This window comes from Lathamus discolor, chromosome 4 (genome assembly GCF_037157495.1).
Source record: "Lathamus discolor isolate bLatDis1 chromosome 4, bLatDis1.hap1, whole genome shotgun sequence".
Lineage (NCBI taxonomy): Eukaryota > Metazoa > Chordata > Aves > Psittaciformes > Psittacidae > Lathamus > Lathamus discolor.
Window position 1 is genome coordinate 61,173,762 of NC_088887.1, and position 19,491 is coordinate 61,193,252.

The 19,491-nt window shown below is 46.4% G+C and overlaps 1 protein-coding gene and 1 long non-coding RNA gene across 7 annotated transcripts in view; one reads left to right on the forward strand and one right to left on the reverse strand.

The window, feature by feature from the left end:
- Positions 1 to 12,179: 12,179 nt before the first annotated feature.
- On the reverse strand, positions 12,180 to 15,538 carry LOC136013593 (uncharacterized). Its single transcript, XR_010612288.1, has 2 exons — positions 15,307 to 15,538; positions 12,180 to 13,952 (listed from the first exon to the last, which is right to left on the reverse strand). It is a non-coding gene; the product is annotated as an uncharacterized LOC136013593 (long non-coding RNA).
- The window catches only part of NPAS2 (neuronal PAS domain protein 2), a 106,015-nt gene continuing 101,194 nt past the window's right edge, over positions 14,671 to 19,491 (forward strand). For 2 of the 6 annotated variants that reach the window (XM_065677694.1, XM_065677695.1), the window contains exon 1: positions 14,674 to 15,022. In XM_065677694.1, coding sequence (XP_065533766.1) covers positions 14,712 to 15,022 — 311 coding nt within the window. In that variant the 5' untranslated portion in view covers positions 14,674 to 14,711. Of the gene's footprint in view, positions 15,023 to 19,491 lie in introns of all 6 variants that reach the window. The other 4 variants (XM_065677696.1, XM_065677698.1, XM_065677697.1 and 1 more) reach the window with 3 other exon arrangements.

Sequence of the window (19,491 nt, forward strand, 5' to 3'; positions counted from 1 at the left end):
CAGGCACAGCAGAGTCCCTGACACTGGGGACAGGAGGGAGTAACCTGTGTTCAGGGTTGTCTCCCTGGCTTTCCATCTGGAGCTGCCGGTTGGCTGCAGTCCCAAGAGCAGGCAGAGTCCCTTTGCCAGTAATGTGTGCACAGGGTCATGTCTAGATCATCTGCCTGAGACCAAAGTGCTTGCATCCCAATCAAAGCCTATATTTCTATGCCTCACAAACCATGGCCTCACAGCCCTGCCTTTTAAAGACAACTATTTCAGGATCATATTCTTTAGATGGTGAATTCAGGTATTCTTTCAGTATCCTATTTGGTAGCCTACTTCATATGAGCTAGAGTTGTTCATGGGCTGACATCTACCAATGTGCTTTTGAGATGCACATGGTACTCTTCCAAATGTATTTTCAGTCTTTCCCTCCTAAAGACAGCTAGGCTCTTAATTCCCAGGTTGGCTCTTTTTTCCATCAGCATAGCTCAAGACAATCACTTTCCTCTTCTTAATTAACAAATTGCTTATCAGCAAAGCAAAAATAATTTTACTGAATTCTATTTCACAATTTCTTTTCCTTAGCTTCCAAGCTAAATACCTTGCTTTACAAAACTCTTTTTTCACGATACCATAGTGGTGCGTTATGGGATCTCAGATTTCTCTAAACAGCCTTAGGTGCTTAGCATATATATCCTTTAAACAGAATAATTTTACTCCTCACAGCGGGAAGCAGGCATCATTCATAAAGTTCCTATTTCCTCAAGAGATTAGCACTGACTAACGTTTCGCACAATTAAGCATTTTAATTTAATTGTATATATGAAATGTTGAACCAGGAGCTTTTCCAGACAGGGTCATGCCTTGAAAAAAAGGCAGGTGCTTCAGCAAGCTTATTTCTTTAAAACAGTTCATTTCCCCATCCCACTGAAAATTTCTTGCACAATGTAGCATGTCCCAAAAGAAAGAGTTTGGTGAAAAGCTGGGATTCAGTGATAGATTTAACATATGCACACAGCCAGGGGTCATGCGGGAAAAACAGGGCGTTTACAACAGAACCCAGAATTCGAGATCCTGAGGTTTCTTCAGAGATGATGCAGAATCTGTGTTCTATAAGGAATTGAGTCGTTTGTAATTTATGCAGTGTTTATTGGTACTAATTTCTCATGCTCATCTATCAGTTTCCAATCTTGCAGTAATCTGCATTCAATTTTTCAGTTCATATTCCTGCTGCCTGTTGAAATTATCTCTTGTAAGTAGCGCTTAGTAGATCTATTAAATACATTAAAGGTATTCACTGTAAAATTCACCTGAAATTCTTCTAATTTTTCCAAGTTGCGTTAAGTAATGATGTGTGAATAATAAAACAGAAGTGTATCTTTTCCTTAGTTTATCACTAAGTAGCACACTCACCTACCAAAATAACCTAAAACAAGTAGACATTCCTCAGCATATGAACCAAGACATGTACATGCCCTATCTAGAATTGCAAGTTAATGATGATTAGGGCTGTGCATCTTATTATGCCTGTATTAAAACTTGTTGTTAACCATGATATCTGGTGATGACTAAAACTTGTTAAGTCTTTAAGTTACTGTGAATTATATACAAGTTTTATCTAAACCAGTGGTTTGCAATACCCATTTACAAATATTTCTCATTTCTTCATTCCTTAGAAATGAAAACTGAGGATACTACTATTAATGCATTCAGCTTGAGGGAGTTTTGTGAATGGGTAAGGGTTTCATACTTTGGATCTCATATGAGAACTAAACAAATGGAGAAAGAGACTCTAGTCATCCTCTGTCTTGCTTTTCCACAGGAACCCACAACATACGTACTAAAAATGTCTAAGCAAATCAAAGAACTTTGTTGGGGGAAAATCCAGCATTAAATCTCTGAAGGTATTTTTCTTCCTTCTAGACATTTTATATTCATTACTGACGTCTTTCTACAGTGAGTTCTTGCTCAGGTTCCTGGAGCTGACTCACATACAAGCTAAGGTCTCTTCGAATGTTTGCAACTATTATAAATAGCATTTGTTCTGGCAGAGGAAGACTACCATAGACATCTATAAAAGCTGAAAAGTGATGAAGAAGGTGAGTGGGGAGTAACAGTTAGCTATTTCACCAGATGCTAGAACAAGGGGATACCTCTGAGAAACACATATCTGAAGAAAACCCAGGGAATGACGATTTCACATACAGCATATGTAAATTGTGGAGTTTACTGCTGCAGCAGCAGGTCTTGAACTGAGGGGGTCCAAAATAGGAACAGATTCCAAAAGAGAGTGAATGACTTTGGAGGAGGGAGCCCATAGGGGCACTACACAAAGTTGCCGGGATGCATTCTCCAACATACAAAGTGCCCAAATGGTTGTTGATTGCTGGAGCTGTGATGGCACAGAAGAGGAAGGATCACTCCTTTTTGGACTGTCTCCTGACTGTCTGCATTGAAAACTGGGTGTGAGGTTGGATGGACCGTGACACTGGTCTAATTCAGCCTCTATGGTAAATATTGGTGGCAGTCAGCCCTACCATTTAAAGACAACTATTTCAGGACCATATTCTTTAGGGGGTACATTCAGGTATTCTTTCAGTCATTTAATTTTAGTTCTCAGGAGCTTGAAAGTTCAAATGTATTTCATCTATATAAAGCATATTCTGAAGCAATTTATTCTTGTTTGAGATCTGTCACTTCAATGTTCAATCTTGACAATATGGAGAGTTCTGTGCTGAGGTAATGCACACAGAACAGAAGGCCACACACCTGCCCAGATGGATCTGACTTAATAAGCCTTATAGAGAGAGGGATTTAGCTCTGATATGGATGCCTAAATTTAGTTGAATGCAATATCGGTGTCTGTATGCGAGATGGGTGTCTAAGCTTCCATGTGAGTAAATGGAAATTTAGTCAGTAGGGAATGGAATTAAGAGAGATAATTCATAGTTTCATAAGGTAAACACCATTTACTTAGCTGACTTAACCCTGGGTCCACTGACTGTAGTCTTTAGATCTCCAGTGACAATTGCAGAAGCTTAGACACCCAACTGACATGTAGAAAACTAAATCTGGATTAATTGAATGAGGAGACCAACCCATTCATAATTTCAGTTAAACCCTATAGGGTTAGAAATAATTAATCTATGCTGGATGGATTTGGTATGTTTAGAAGTGTCACATCTCCCCCACACTAGACATGGCTCTTCCTTCTGTGAAAGGAATGATTGCTTCAAGAGAGCTTGGTTCTTTAAGATGTATACAGTTCATTGCATTTCCTTCGTAACATCAGCTAGGAGCTCAGGTTGAGACAGTCCTTCTTGGTACAGACAAGGATGGTACCTTGGCATCGGGAAGCCTGAGTAGACTACCAAGTGAGTTCCTGAGGTTTCAATTAAGTCTTCTTCTTTTTTTTTTTTTTCTGACTTTTTAGAAGATTTTTTAAAGAGTGGATACTGCCCTTCTGAAAGGAGATACCCTAAGGCTATGTCTACATAAACAGCTTGCAATTCCCAGGTGTATTGGAGTCATTGTCTGAAAGTCTCTAAAGCAGGTCTCTTAAAACTTGAGTCCTGGCATTGACATCTGGCTCTGAGCGAGCATGAGTACAGCACACAGGACTGGAGGGCTCGTTTGTGGAGCTATTCGAACAGAGAATGTGGTCAGGACCCAAGGCTCAATCTGCAGTGCTTCCTCACTGTGCTGTGCTCATACAATGCTCAGCCTTTGAAGCTAAGCTTGTGTAAACAAACTAATCCACCAGAGCACGATAAGGAGCATCATCACATACATGAGAACTGAAAACAAACTTGAGTACATCCACGAGGATACAGCCTAGCTTATTTATATTATTAAACAAAAAAAAAACCACAAAGCAACACTGGCATGTGTTACTCGTTGAATACTATTAAAGGAGCAGTTGAGCTTATTTTGCTCTACCCCAACTCACAGGGAGGGGTTTCTGAATGCCCCATTCATCTTTAGCAGCCAAAGACCAACACAGACCGGCTTTATGTAATTTGGCTGCCCTACATTTATCTCTACCTGGCAACGACTTTGTCATGCTGGCTGCGTGCTACACGTTCTGTATCTCATCCCCAGCATTGCTCTCTCCACATTTAGAGCTGAGAACATAATGATGTCAGATCTTCTGCTCAAGATCTAGCTGAAGTGAGCTAACGTCACCTCATACCTTTCCCCTAAACCACACAGAATTATCTTGCCTATTGACTCAGGCTCTATTTCCTCATCTTTAGTTCCCAGTACAATTTGTCTTTATTTTCCCATCTCTTGACAATTTGTTGTTGGCGCTGATTTGGCAAGCAGGAAGAGATGGGGGGAAATCTGAGGTATGGGGAGGCAGTAAGCCAGCCCACTGAACTTTAGACTCAAAGTCTCCAGGGTCTTGGCAAAGTGCTCACATCACTAAGACACACCAATGACCTGCAAATCTTGGTCGATACCTCCCACCAGACCTCTGTGCATCTCATCCCAGCTTCTTGTCCTCTCCTTCTCTCAATGCCCCACGTGCTTGTCAATGTCCTCTTCACCCTCACTTCGTGCCTTGCCAATATATTGCCAATACCCTTCCCCCTGCCTGCCTTTCCAAAAGCTTCCTCCTTTACCGGGCAGGAAGGAATGGCTCCATGTTATCTTTCCACGTTCATCTCATATTGTTGCAACTGTACCACACACTCAGATTTCTGTTCAAATAGCAAACTGTTACTCAGCTTCCACTGAATAGTGGCTGCCTGGGGCAGGCATGCTTACAGAAAAGATCTGTGCTTTCTATCTTTCTAAAAATAAATAATCAAAGAAAGGCAAAAGTCAAAAGCTCACCATGCCCCAAAGAAATGTCTGCATCTCCATGGGAGACTTCCAAATATCTGTCCCAAGACAGAGTGGTAGGGGTAGGAAAATTGCAGATCAAAGGTTTTAAAAATATGAAGTTCTGTTTATATGATGCAGACCGGAGCTGTTTGCTCTTCTCAGTAGTGATCAGGCTAGCACACTCCTGCCAATACAGCATTACCATCAGCTTTTGAAAGCTAAATGCCACTGCTGACTGTTGCAAGCAGAGCTAGAGCAGACATGATTTCAATTGAAATGAAGTTTTCAGACCATGTCACTCACTCTCATAAAGCATCTCGAGATCCTTAGGAGCAACTTTAGAAAGACATTTTAAGGCACAGACTCAGTATTTGTGCCCCACGGCACTTGGCTTGAGGTTGTCAGGCTAATCCCGGGGTGGCAGCAGAGAGCACGGGCCACGGCTGCAGAAGGAACCGCTGGGGCACCTGAGGGCACACATCAGCTGGGGGCTCTGGTGGCTTGCTCGGTGGAGCCAAGTGGGAAATCAGTTACCCTGGAAAGAGGAAATGTCAGGCAAGAGCTTAGGTCATCACAGCTGGTTTTCTATAGCGTCAAATCAATCTTACTTAGTACTACCTGCGCAGATCAGATTACATTTGTAAGACATAAAATAACACACCTAGCAAGGATTGTGAAATGAAAAAGGAACTGGGTAATTCTGATATTTTCAACAGTTTTCAAGTAATGCAAACATCTGAATACATCTTTAAGGGCAAGGAGGATATTTTTAAATAAACACGCTTCCTTCCTGCAAGTAATAGATTGCAATAGCAACTGGCAGAAAGATTCATCTGTTATTTAAGTTGTTTTCACGGTTTCATGGGGTTTAGCTTTAACAAAAATATTTTTTTAAGCGAGTATATTCTATTGCAGGGAAATTGTCAGAGGGTTTCTTTTTATTATTCTATTCTATCCCATCATGCATTTATTTTCTCAAGTTTAGAATATTTTTAAATGTTTTCTTTGCTGTTCAAGTTTTCTGTGGTAGATCTCTCTTCCCCCTCCAGCACGGTTAGTTTTTGTATACATAACTTAAATATAACCCCTCCAGGAATCTTGGAAGTTACAGTGAATAAGAATGTATTTTCTCCAAAGCAATATTCTAGCCATTCTTTTCTTTTGATGGAGCTAAAACTGTAAAAAAGTTCAGACTAATTTCTATTCTTTAGATTTGGAATCAGCAAGGCTATTAAAAAAAAGAAAAAAGGTAAATGGAAAACACTGCTCTTGAGCTCAGGTAGTTTACTATGAATCTCAGAAGATCCTAAAGGCACAAGAGCCGTTGCACTGTGTTAGCAGTTATTAGGGAAGGAAAACCAAGATCGCCTATACAGATTTAGTGTGTGCCCACTTGGATTGCCTCCGGGATAGTGCAGGCAGTTCTGGTCCTTCCCTTAAAAGACATGCAATAGAAAACATTCAGGAAAAAGACACAGGGATGATCAAAACCATGGAGCAGTTTCCATAGTTCAGGTCTTGAGCTTGGAAAAGTGTTGTCTGAGAGGGGATATGGCACACGTCTATAAAACCACAAGTAGCATAAAGAGGGTGGAGAGGGACTGATCATTCCCCTTCTCTTCCAACACAAGAATGAAAGGTTGACAAATACAACTAACAGGTTCAAAATGAGTGAAACCATATGGCTCCTCATAAAGTATATAATTAAGCTGTGGGGTTCCCTGCAGGAAGATGTTGCCCATGGTGGTTACATGGGCATAGAGGGAGCTCCTGTGCATAAACTATTGATGGCTGAGAGAGCACTCCAGGGAAGTGCATGCTTGTGCTATTCTTACTCACTTTCACAGACTTCTCTTTCTGGCCCCAGTTAGAGGCAGCTTACTTTGGTCCGGCCCTGCATTGCTGTTCTTATTTTTTAATTGCTTCCTGGTAGAACTGTCCCTTTCTTTGCCCTAGTGACATCCCCTGACTCAGCTAGGAATAGGGCTGTTATTGCAGATATATCTGTTCGTAAAGAGGTGCTGATGTCAATGATTTACTGAAATACACACGGCAAATCTAATCAGCAAACTGCTTTGGCATTAAGAACAGGAAAAGATCACGAGAGTGTCAAGAATGAGAGAGTAATTCAGTTGCTTTAGTGTCTTACAACAACTGGCACTGCAATAGTGTAGCCTGTGAAACTCTTGTTTTTAAAAGAAAAGCTGTTTTTCCATGTGAGGTTAGAGCCATCACAATACAGATGATGGAATGCTGTCATCTTTAATCCATCCTGGCAGAAACATGTGCTTGAGCAGTGTTAGCACTAAAGAAGGCTGAAACTCACTCCTCGTCCAAATCACAAAGGTGCAGACTTCCCCTCGGAGACATACTTCCCACAGGGAGACTATAAATAGCCCTTTGGGAAAATATTTTGCTGTATTTAGCATTTTATTAAAAGCATTGTGTAAAATGAATTCTCCATTACTCTGTGCTGTTCATCTGCATGTAATACCAGTGGTAATTGATTTTCTGATGGTGCGCGCACTGCTAATGTAAAACCTCTGCAGAAGACTTAAAGGTGAAATCTATTTCCCCTGCAGAAAGCCTATATAATCTGGTTTTATAAGGCAGAAGTATATCTTAAAGGAACTGGAGGGTACTGCAGCTTCCGCATCCTAGTGACTGCTCCAACCTGTACCTGAGAGGTAGGTACCAGCCCAGCCTCCCCTTTCCCTCTGCAGAGGTGGTGGTATCAGCTAGGCCAGGTGACAGCTTAAACACCTTTTATCCAGTATTAAATTGCTCACACAATTTTGCACTGGCAGCTCCATTAAATTCGTATTCTTCCACTTAGCCTGTGTGCTTGCATACATACACACCGCTGCAATTTTGTCTCTGAGCCCTGTACATCCTCTGGCTGCCCGCCTCCAGTGGCGTGCAGAGGGAGGACATCAGCTGCCACACTGGGCTCACATCTGTGAGATCCACATCAGGATCAGGCCCTGCAGTCTGAAACAGCTTGCCTTCTTTTCTGCAAATGCAGCTGAGGGCAAATATTGCCTATAGTATCTGCTGATGCTAGAACACAGCAATTACTTCTGAAATCTAACCTAATTACAGTTGCTGAAGAATTTTTCTCCATCCTCCCTGGCTCATTTACAGTTCTCCCACATTCTCCTTTATGTCTCCTTTCTTTGAGTCAATATTTACCTTTTTTAACACTGCCTCTTCCTCTGCTTCCTTCCCCCCTGCCATGTTCTGTGTAAGCGGAATAGCACAGCCTCTGTGACCAGCCACATCTGCATGCAGCCTGCCCTAATGACAGAGACCAAATACACTTTCCAAGTTTTTACAGCCAGAGCTCTGACTTTGCCAAAGCAACAGAACACCTTACCTGATTTTGCATTAGTAACGTTATTTTTGAGGGGTTTGTTTGTATTTTCAATGCTCTCCTGGGGTGCTCACAACGAAATCAGAACCATGTTTGCATGAATATCAGGGAGAGGAGCTGACAGCCGCAAAAAAAGGAAGAGCAGTCTGTGAAGCAGCCCGTTTTCACTGACAACATGGGAAATAATCTAGCTCAAAGGAAAATTGTTTCCTGAACCTTTTTTTTTTTTAACTGTATGACTATACTCAAACTAAGAGTTTAAAACAGCAAAGCAAACTGTTTTAAAATGCATGATTTAACTCAGTTGGGGATTTTTATTGTTACCAGGAATGTAGCATCTATTTGGACAGGGATGAGCATATTGCGGAACACTCCCAGTGCCTCATTGACATCTAGTGCCTACTGAATGCTGCAGTTCAGGCATCACCAGTCAAAACATTCAGAAAGCCAACAAAGAGATGAACCTGATTTGGAACATTTTTTATTCTTTTTAAGTCAGTATCAATGTCTTTTGATAATAAAATACCTGGCCAGATGCAGTAAGAGGAAATTCTGTGTCCTGGATTTGTGTCCCTGCCTATGGCAGGAGATTGGAGCTAGGTGATCTCTAAGATCCCTTACAACCCAAACCATTCTGTGATTCAGATTCTGTGGTTAGTTCAGGAGGTCAGAACCAATGGTCCTAGTAATATCCTTTCATATGTAACGATTTTATAAGGGAAGATAATGAGACAGATCTGAGCATGTATGCTACAAACACCATGTAACACAATCTTTTGAGATGATATTTTAAAGGCCAGCAGCTAAACTCAAACTTACACATTGTCTTGGTATTGATAGCTGTTTACTGCTTTTACATGAGAGAGCTGTACATGTGAAGGCAGATCCATGTACCTCTGAGTTGGAAGATTTTTTTTTTATTCTGCTATTTACCTAAATTTCATATTTAAATTTCCCGTATTTTTACCAAAATGTGTCATTAGTAACAATAACATCCTGAACTTAAGGTAGGTGCAAGAGTAGAGTGCTGCACAGAATCAAAGCAAGCTGAGAAGAATTTGAAAGAGCGAGAGCATGGCGGTAAGTAGTGTAACTCTGAGGCTGTGAGCAAAAACAGTACTCAGAAAAAAGAGGGAAGAGAGCAATTAGCAAAGAATTTGGAAAACTGTGTAATCCTGAAAGTAAGGATGTATTCCAGGTTTAACCCAGCTCCTGCTGAAGTCAGTGGAGAGGGGAATCAGGCTGCCTGTTGTAAGGAGAGAAGCAATGATTTACTACACCTTCCTGCTGCTCATCCAGGTCTTCTGGTAGAGGCAGGAGGTCTTTGAGATATATGCCAGGAATTAAAATTTTTGTACCGATCCATGGGGATTATGTCTTGCCAAAAAGCTACTACCGCAGTCCAACATTAATGCAGTTATTTTTCTTAGTCAAGGTAGTGCTGGAGATGCTGCATTTGCATTCAGACTTCTCCCAGCTGTTCTTAATTCAGTTGTGGCACTACAACCATTTAGTATCTTCTGTTTCGCTAGGACTTCCAGAGAGAAACAGCAGCTCCTTTACTCCTGGATTTGAGTTTGAACTTCATTTTCTTGAACAGCTGTCAAAACTGAACAAGCTCTATCAGCCTGATTTCAGACCAGAACCTTTCTCCCAGGTACAGCCACATAGTAATTCATTATTTGTATTAACCAGCACAGTCCCACTGGAACCAGGCTTTGCCATGAGATGTATCCCCATCCTCCTGCAAATGAATGAAAGGTCTTCTATGGGCCAAGAGGTGCACTGGCACAACGACTGCTGTCAAGCAGAGGATAAGTGGATCGGCTCTTTCCCATATAAGAAGAAATTATTTAAACAGCCTCTAGCTTTGGCTCACCAGGCTGACACACACACACTACACCCCAAGGCAACAGAGTGCATACGTACAGTTCATGCTGCATAACTGCTTTGCTTCCCTGGAAGGCTGTAAGTGCTCAGCCACAAGGTATTCAGGCAGAAAGCTTTAGGGCTTTCTGGGCACCTGGCAGCAACTTGAGCCCTTCCAAACATTAAGTCTATTAAATGTTTAGTCACTAATTTTTTCGCTCCGTGTCTTCTTCCACTTCAAGAAAACCTGCAGATCCTTTTCAATAAACTGGGAAACTCCAACCTCAGGTAGGCTGTGTACACGACTAAATTTTTCCATGAAAACCCTGGCAACGGATGAAACTTCAAAATAGATCAGGTAACGCTTCAAAATAGATCAGATCAAAGTATGCTCAAATCAGCAAATTCAGCTCTTCTCTTGTAATAACCATGCAGAAAAACAGTGAACTTAGTTTTCTAGCTGAAGAGATCCTGAAGTCCCACCAGACATCCTACTCTAGCACTGGGGGCAGCATCAGCAGGATGCATCTAAAGTCTGTTTCACCATGGCATGACTGCCATGACTCCCTTGACTAACAGGAGACACAGATTTATTAGCCATGTTCTTGTCCCTGTTGATCTCTCTTTCAGCATGGAAAGTAGGGAGACAAGCAGCCCAAGGTCTGCTCTGCCCCTTAATTAACATTATTCAAATTAATCCTTGTCCATATCCCTCTTATGTACTTGAAAACTTAATATAATAGTTTCATCCTCAGTGCAATTTGGTCAGCTCTCTGAGGGTCCTTCATTCTTATCCATCACATCCTTTTCTCCCACAGTGCCATCCCTGACTATTGCAGCACTGTGCCATTTATGTTGATTAGAGGATGATTATTTGGCGGACCCCTGTTCACTCCTAGACAAACACTAAACCAAATGCAGGCTTCACATTTAAATTAAGGGCTGCAGATTGCATCTTATTTCTCCTCAACATGTGCTTGAGTCTGTTAACAGATAAAGGAGTCAATATTGCACAGATAATGCCTACGCTTCCAGGTCCTGGCGGCCAGGCTTGGGCTCTGGAGCTCAGCAATGTAGCAGGTAGCTCCTTTGCTGAGGATTGCATCATGCGGCAGTGGCAGTACTGCATAATCCGAATCCCTGGCAGCAAGAGAAAGCAAGCCAGCAAAGTTAAACCCAGGATGTCCGGGCTGAACTCGCACCCAACCGCTCATCTCTCCCATGGGCTTGCCACAATGGAGCAGTGGGGTCCCGAGGGAGTTGCTGTCCTCTCCTGCTCTTCCCCTTGGCCCTCCACCCTGGGAGACACCTAGCTTGTGGTTGGTGGCCCATTGAAAACCCTGCTGCGTCATTTCTGGGCTGTGAAGGTTGGCCAGCCTATTCTAGTCAAAACAAAAGGGATTGCGGCTTTGGATCGCAGGCTCCTGGTGTCTGAAAAGTTGCCTACTGATATGTCATGTTTATATTTGAAAAGTGGCTTACAGATATTTCATGATCATAAAACAATTCAATTCTTTCAAAGTGAATGCTGAGTTCCTTCCCTGAAGTTCTTCCATGTGGCATCTAGTGCAACCCTTTGGCTAACTTCCAACTCAAATGCAGTATTGACAGTATTTGGTTATTTCCCATGTGTCACTGGCCGGAGAGAAGGGCTACATGTTTTGAGTGGCGGGTGTTTCACAATGGGACTCAGGTATGTGCTGGGAAAAGCCTGCCTCAGCCTCTGCCAATCTGCTGTTTGTTGCCCCAATTAAAGTTTACACTGGTAACCTAGGGAATGAATGAAGAAACAAACCTTAACCAGTCTCATTTCTTCACTTGTGCGATGGAGTCCTTTGGAATTCACAGGGAAAATGTTAAACATGGTAGAGAGGTAATTTTGTACATGCACCCCTTCGTCTCTCCGAATGCCTTTCTCGGCATAGTCGTTTCTTCAAGGTACTTGGTCTCCCAGCTTTTGAAAGGGTAGGGTTGTTTTGAGTGCAGGGTTTTGGTAGGTTTTCAAAAGGACTGGAATATCAAATCATGTGGTGTATATAATCATGGGAAGTTCCTTTTCTCTAACCTTACAAGGCTCGAAGATTTTATGTTATACTTCATTGTGCAACACAAGAAAAATACCTCAGGAACAGAAATGTCTTTTATTCCACTCCCCATGTATCTGATGCTTTATTCCCTCAGGCACTACTTGTTTGCCAAAGGATTGTTTAACCACTGTTCGACAATTTCCAAATGCGAAAAAATGCTGGGTTTCATCCAAAGGAAGGGAGGAGCTTTTCAAAGTTTTGTATTTAATCTTGGTTAAAAGTAAACAACTTTACCCTTTTAACATTAGTCATGCCTGTTGTGTAAAGTGCAGTGTAAAAGTGCTCAGCAAAGGAGCGCAACGTTTTTCCATACTTTGTAATCATGAACATTTGCATTTGGGATTGGATAACTGGCACGATGTGGTGTACAGCAGGGGTAACTGGGAGAGCTGGGGGATGGTGGGAGTAGGAGAAGCAGCACGGCTCCTTGCTGGAGCCAGGTAGCTGGAGCTATCTTCAGCCCACAGACACACACTTGGGGTGGGCAGAGAGGTCTCTGCTGGCTGGCATTTTGCAAGGATTAATGTGTCTTTAAAAAGGAGGTGGAATGAACGGGGGGGAATGAGGAAAGAGCCCCCAGCTCACCACATAAACTGTTGGCACAGTGCAGACAGGCCCTTCTGGTGGGGACAGAGTGTGCATTGGCTACAGGGGCTTTTTCCTCCCCAACGAACCCCTCTCTGAACAAAACCTGTAGCTCTCCTAAAAAACAAATACCGTATCCTACAGGGAGAACCCTTCTGCAGGTGAAGGCCAGAACCCTGCCTGTTGCAGGTGTTTCTACGGCACAGCAATGAGAACAGGGCTGGTTGGCCAGGTGGACAAAGCAAGCCCCGGGTGCTGGGTCCGTGCGAGGGCAGCAGCGGGCAGGGCTGACAGCCGGCGGGGCTGGACCAGGCGAGCAGGAGGCTCAGACAGAGCGGGACTTGGAAGGCGGCAGGGATACCAAGCCGTGCCCCCCCTCTCCAGGCATCTCTGCCCTCCCTGGGGAGAGGGGCAACCCCGGAGCCCGCTCGCTGTCGCCCTCAGAAGTCGGCAGGGATGCCCGGCGAGGAGAAAGCAAGGCTCCGAATAAACAGCTCCTCCCAGGCTCCAGCACACTTCCTTATCTCTCACTGGCCACTTTGCAGGAGGAGTATTAGGAAAAAAAAAAAAAAAAGGAAATAAAAGGAAGAAAAAGGAAAATAATGCAAAGTGGGGAATAAAAAGAATGACCTACTTTGCAACAGGAAAAAAAAAAAAAAGGAAAGAAAAAAGAAGAAAAGAAGAAAAAAGCGCTGTCAAGGTTTTGCTCTAATTGCCGGTGCGGCGTTGCATAACCAAACCGGGAGCTCCTGCTTGTGCCCGGCAGGCCGGGAACCCACCCCAGGACAGCGCTGTGCCGTGCCCCGCTCCGGCTCAGCTCCCGCGGCCGCTGCCGCCGGGGAAGCGGGCACGGGCAGAGGGCAGGGTCAGCCCCGGGCCGGGGCCGTGTGGCCCCAGCCCGCCGAGCCAGGACCCGCCGGGACGCTCCGGGAGCCGGCGCCGGGCACCGGGGGCAGTCCCGCTTCGGGAGGACGGTGGCACTGTGGCCCTGGCACGGCGGGGGCTCTCGGGGTCAGGCTGTAGGGGCCGCCGCCGGTGCGGAGCGGGGATGCCGCTGCAGACATATGTAAACGCGGGCACGCTGGGGTTTGCTCCTTGCGTTGTGAATCCATCCTCGATGCGGGGCTGGTTTTTTGGTTGAGGGTTTTGGGTTTTTTTTTCTTCTCTGCTTCGCCTTTCGTCCTCTTTCCAGCTTCTCCTTTTCTTGGATCCTCGCCTGTCTCCTCCCACAGAACGAGAGAGAGGGAGAAAAAAAAAGGTCACGTATGTTTGGAAAAATATGTAGGTCAGTGGAACATTCCCTGCACTTGTGCACAGGGAGCCGGGGCGGGAGAGCTCCTTCGTAGCCCTCTTGCTGCCCACCGCCCCAGCCGGGCCCTGCTGGAGCCCACCGCGGGGAGGGGGGAGGCGAGCGCCAGGCTCCCTTTCCCCCTCCCTGACCCATTTTGCTCACCGGCCTCGCGTTCGGGCTCCCCCCCCCCCCCGCCCCTTCATTCACCCCCCTCCTTCCCGCTCCCTGCCGAGGAAACCGAGCGAGCGGCGGAGGAGGAAGCCGGCGCGGGAGAACCGCCGCCGCCGCCAGCCTCCGGGGCCGCGGCTGCCGCCCATGGGCGCGGGGCGCGTCCCCCCCAGCGCCGCCGGCTGAGGACGCGGGGCGGCGGCGGGGGCAGGCGAGGGGAGGCGGCGGCGGGCGGCGATGAAGGGCCGGCGGAGAGGATGCCCCCGCCTCGCCCGCCGGGCTCCAACTTCCCGGAGAACTACCGGCCCCGCAGCCCCCGCGCCTCTCCCAGCCGCGCGTCCAACTTAATGCCCCAGCAGGAGCCCCAGCCAGCAGCCCTCCCGGCCCCCGGCCTCCTCCCCTCCCCGCAGCAGCCCGGGCTCCCCGCGGCCTCCCGCTGCCGGCGGAGCCCCTGGCCCCGGCGCGCGTGGGTCCCGCGGCGCCCGGGGCGGCGGCAGCGCGGCATGCGGCGGCCCCGCGCACCATGAGACACGGCACCGGCACCGGCGGCAGGCAGGAGGCGGCCAGCGTCCCCGGATCCTCGTCGGCGAGGAAGAGTTTGCCGGCTCCCGAGGCCGGCCTCCTGCGCGGCTGGAGCAGCAGCGGCGGCCGCTGCCGCAGCGGCACCGGCAGGCACCGGAAAAGCGGCGGCATCCAGCCCGGCGGCACAAGCATCGGCACCGGCGGCGGCTCCCGCGCCCAGGTGGCCACCGCGGACAGCAGCAGCAGCGGCGGCGGCGGCGGCGGCGGCGGCTCGGGCTTCCCCGCCGCGCTCCCGCAGCACCAGCACCCCAGGTAACGCGCGGCCCTGCGGCCCCGACCCTCCCTTCCCCCGCGGGGCGCCCTCCCGCCCGCGACGCCCGTGTGTCCCCCGCGGCGGCCGTCGGGTGCGCTCCCCGCCGTCCCGCGGAGGAGCGCGGCCCTGGCCGGGCCCGGCGGTGCGGGGCGGCATCTCCTCTGCCGCGGGAAAGTTTCCGTGGGGAGCGTGGCGCCTCTGTCCCGGGCGGGCCGGCGGGGGCCGGCCCCTCATGTTGGAAACGGAAGGACCCCCCAGCCCGTCCCCATCCCCGTTCTCGTACCGGTGCGGTCGGCAGTTTCCTGACGTTGGGGTTCATTTAAGCTGGACCGGCGCGGGGTCCGGTCAAGGAAAACTTCCAGTAAGACCAGTGGGATTTCTGAACGGCTGAAAGCTCCCGGTGGGAGCAGGGGTTGTGTCGTGTGCCGGGAGAGCCCTGCTGCTGCGGCCCTGCGACGGGCTCCCGCTTGGTTCCCCTCAGCGTGCAGAGCACGGGGAGACGTTACATCCGCGGCTGAGTGGCAACGCAGGACTTTTGTCACCAAGAGTTGTGGGGGGGTGTTTTCCTCTACGGTCACTAGCCTGGTTTGTCAATTAACAAGAAACTTTCCTCCGTACTCCTTAACCGTCTACAGGGTGGCAGCTTACTTTCGCTCAAGTGACTCCAAAATAATTAGCGGTTATTAGCATTACAGCCCGCAGAGGAACTTGAACGTTTTCACAGTGCTAAATCTCCAGAAGGGCTGTAGGGTTCCCTCGGATGGGCGCAGCTAACCTGAGAGCTGTGCTCAACAAGTGGCTGCCTCTTGAAGTAGAGAATTCTCTCTATTACCCTGGTTTGAAACGTTGATTTGTATCCCACCGCGGGTTTAGTTTGTTTTGTGGTACTAAATAATTAGTGTTCACAGTACCCAGCCCTAGCCAGCTCATCTGTTGATCTGTGATTCTGAGAACCGTCAGCTGGGGAAGGGCCCAATCCTGCATACATCCCTGTAGATTAACATGGACATGGAGTTGCTCTGCACGGGTGGCCAGGAAATGGGAGTATTTGGAGAAGGTAATTGCCAAGCTGTGCACTGGCTCACCGAACATGTGAAATCGGAGGTTTTCCTGAACCAGGTGTCTGACACCGGGGTGATTCCTCAAGCTGGCTGCACTTTTGTGCCTGAAGCCTGGAGACAGTAGGCTTGCCTGAAATTGCTTTCCCTCCCCAACAAAGGTACCACCCTGCATGTAGATGTCACCCCACATATGTGCAGGATTGTACCCACAGACTGCGCTTTGCAGGTTATGATTATTGCCTCATTTTCTAGCCTAGAGCATGCACGAGCACTTGAAGGAGTTGCTATTTTACCACAGGCAGCAATGTTTTCTACAGTTAGAATTACTTAGTGCTTAGTACAGTGTTCTTCTTTCAGGTGCTTATGCATTTGCTAAGCTTAAACCTAGGCTGACATTTTCCAGATCGAGTGTTTGCTGAAGACAGACTCTCTTTGGGAAGTTTCAGATGAAATGGTTCAGCTATTTCTGAGAACATGGTTAGAGGGAAACGTACCCTTTGGCCACATATCTGACGAAGATGGTTTAAGTATACATCATCCTGCTTTAAGAGACCTTGATATTTCTTTTCCTGTGAATCTGCATTTTTTGGCTATGTTGAGAAACACTTTCATTGAGACTGTTGAATTTTTGTGGCTTCGTGTTTGGAGCCGGAAAAAAAGATACTTGGCTTGGGATCAATCTTGTGATGGGGGTGTGCCTTCTGTTGAGCCTGTGAAAAGCTTCCAGAATATGTCTCAGCTATCATTTTGTTACAACACTCAGGTTGTGTGCTCTCGGTGGAGGGATGTTGAGGGATGTTCACCATTGCACTTACTCACTGAAGATGCTCTCAGCATGGAGCACACTGAACACCCCAGCGTTGTTAGGAGATGAGCAACTGCTCATCTTCCTGGGAAAAATGAGAGCACTCCAGTTGGTGGCTGAAGGGCTGTGTGGACCTCCCCCTACAGTTGTTCTTTCCAGATGTTACTGGTATGGTGAGCACCGTAAGAAGGGAGCACTGAAGACTGTCTCGTCTATGTCTTTGGTGGCAGGGTGTGCCTGCTGATGCGGAGGCAGAGTGGAGAAGGAGTAGGAAACTGCTCAATTTACATGCATGGTGACAAAAAATAGTGGGACTGGAATGGAGAAGTCTTAGTGATGGAGGGAAAAATGAAGAGGAGGGACCTTGAGTTAAGTCAAAGGACTTGATGGAGTCATAGATGACAAAGCTTAGGAGCAAGATGCAGGAAACTGTAGATCAGATAGAGGTGGAAAACCCAATCCAAGAGAAGGACTGGTGGGCAGCAAAAGGTGAGGAGAGACTGGTGGTAGACAGGAACAGGAGATCTGAACTTGCAAAAGCAGTGGGTTTCACTCTTTCAGTGATTGGGTCATGGTACTACTGCTTTTTAATCCTTCTTGTCTTCCTCCTCACACTGCCTACCATGTTCTTCAGTCCCTGTCTCCCCTTCTCTGCCCCTCCATTGGTCTCCTCATAGAAATTGGTGTTGTGTCTTTGCCATGAGGAGCAGTTATTGCTGCTCCAGTCACAGACCTTGGACCTGGAGAGGAGCTATATCTTCATTGTGGAGCCCAGGCTCTGGAGTTGCGCTGAGCCCATGTGTTTGTTCTCCTTATCTTCCACCGCACTGGCAGGCAGCACCCAAAGGAACACGACCTTGCACCAGGGCCAGTTTCAGGCCTTACGCCTCCACTGTGGTGTCTGCTCACCTTCTTCTAGCACTAGGTTTGCCATGGACAGGATAGTAACTTTGCATGCCCTAGTCAAATCCCATGCTAGATTTTTATGCTGTGAACATAAAGGACTCAACCCAGCTGGTGACTGCTGCGGTAGGCTAGGGTGGGTTTTTCACTTTTTAAAACAAAGGAAGAATTTACAACTCAGTATATTAACGCTACATCAGAATAGTGAAGCCCCGTGGAACAAAATCGTATGTGATCATGTAGCTGATGTTGTATCGTAATATGTTCATTTAAGGTAAGAAAATTATGATCGACAGCTGATGGTTTCAATTTGTAGCTCTGGTATTCTTTAAAGATAGGATGTTTTTCACAGCAAATGTAACAATTTACATAACCATTGCCTGTGTTCTACTGTGAGTTTTGAGCAATCAGATTACTTACATCACTATGCAATTGATGATTGGCAAATACCATACTGTTGAAAATTACATTCAGATATGTATTTTATGTATATTTAGTTGCTTTTCTTTCTTTCTAAGCTGAATTTAAGTAACTCCCATTTGTGTTTATGGTTTTGCTTTCGGGGTCTTCGGGCAGATGCACTTGAGTTGCAGATTTTGTAGAGGCATCATTACCTGTATAAAAAAGTAATTCTCCTACATTGTGCTTAGCTTTCGGTCGATCCTTGATCTTATTAAAACTTGTTCTTGAAAAGTTAGACTGAGGCCATGCAAATACTTATATTTTAGCTAATTTAATTCAGTCAGAAATCAGCACTGACTTTTCCTTTATGAGTCTGATTTCCAAAGTTTGAAAAGGAAACACATGTAGTAGTATTTAAGCAGAATGCATAGGTGGTGCTGGATTTGTCCATGTAGTGGTGGTTTTGTATTTCACAGTTTTTCGGAGGGACTAAAACCATTACTCTTGTTGTGACTGTGCTATGGGCCACACAGGGTATATATATACCACCAATATATCGCCCACTGAATTCAGAAGTATGAGATTTGCAGGGCGGGAAAGGCAAGGGATATGGTCCTGTAGGCTCTTGCTCTGAGTAAGCAGCTGAGAAAGTGCAGACTGGGTTCACTTTCCACTCCTTGCGCTCAGGGATGTTGGCAGATTAGCTTGAGGGATTTTTGGACACGGCTTTCTTGACTTTACACACACAAACTCAATGTAGGTTTTGGGGATAGAAGAGTAAGTACATTTTTTTATGCTTCTCTAACTGTGTCTCTTCCCCCTGAAGACAAGTCATGAAGCACAACTCAGTCCAACCAAAATGCATTGAATTACACTTTGGTAAAGACATTTCTATTCCTTTGTCCAAGCTCCGTGGCAGAGATCAGTGTTTCTTGCATGCCGCCTGCCACGTTTAGGAGGAATACTGATGCACCCCCAGTGCTAGTTTTAATTTTGCTTCAGTCTGAAAATTCACCTGTGGCTTTGCAAAAATAAAACTCTTACGGAAGTGAAGTCACTGGTGAGCTTGGACCTTTGCCATTTGGAAACAGTATTGCCACATGCTTTGCCTGGTACTCTGTCAGTACCTGCTTGGTGTTCCTCGTCCTCTCCTTTGCCTGCAAGCTCTCCGAGGCAAAGCCATCTCTTTCTCCTGTGCCTGTATAGCAGGTGACATGCTGCAAGATACTCCAGAAAATGACCATGTAAGTGGTAGGAACAGAGAGGTTATCTCACTTTCTCCTGTGTGGGTACAAGT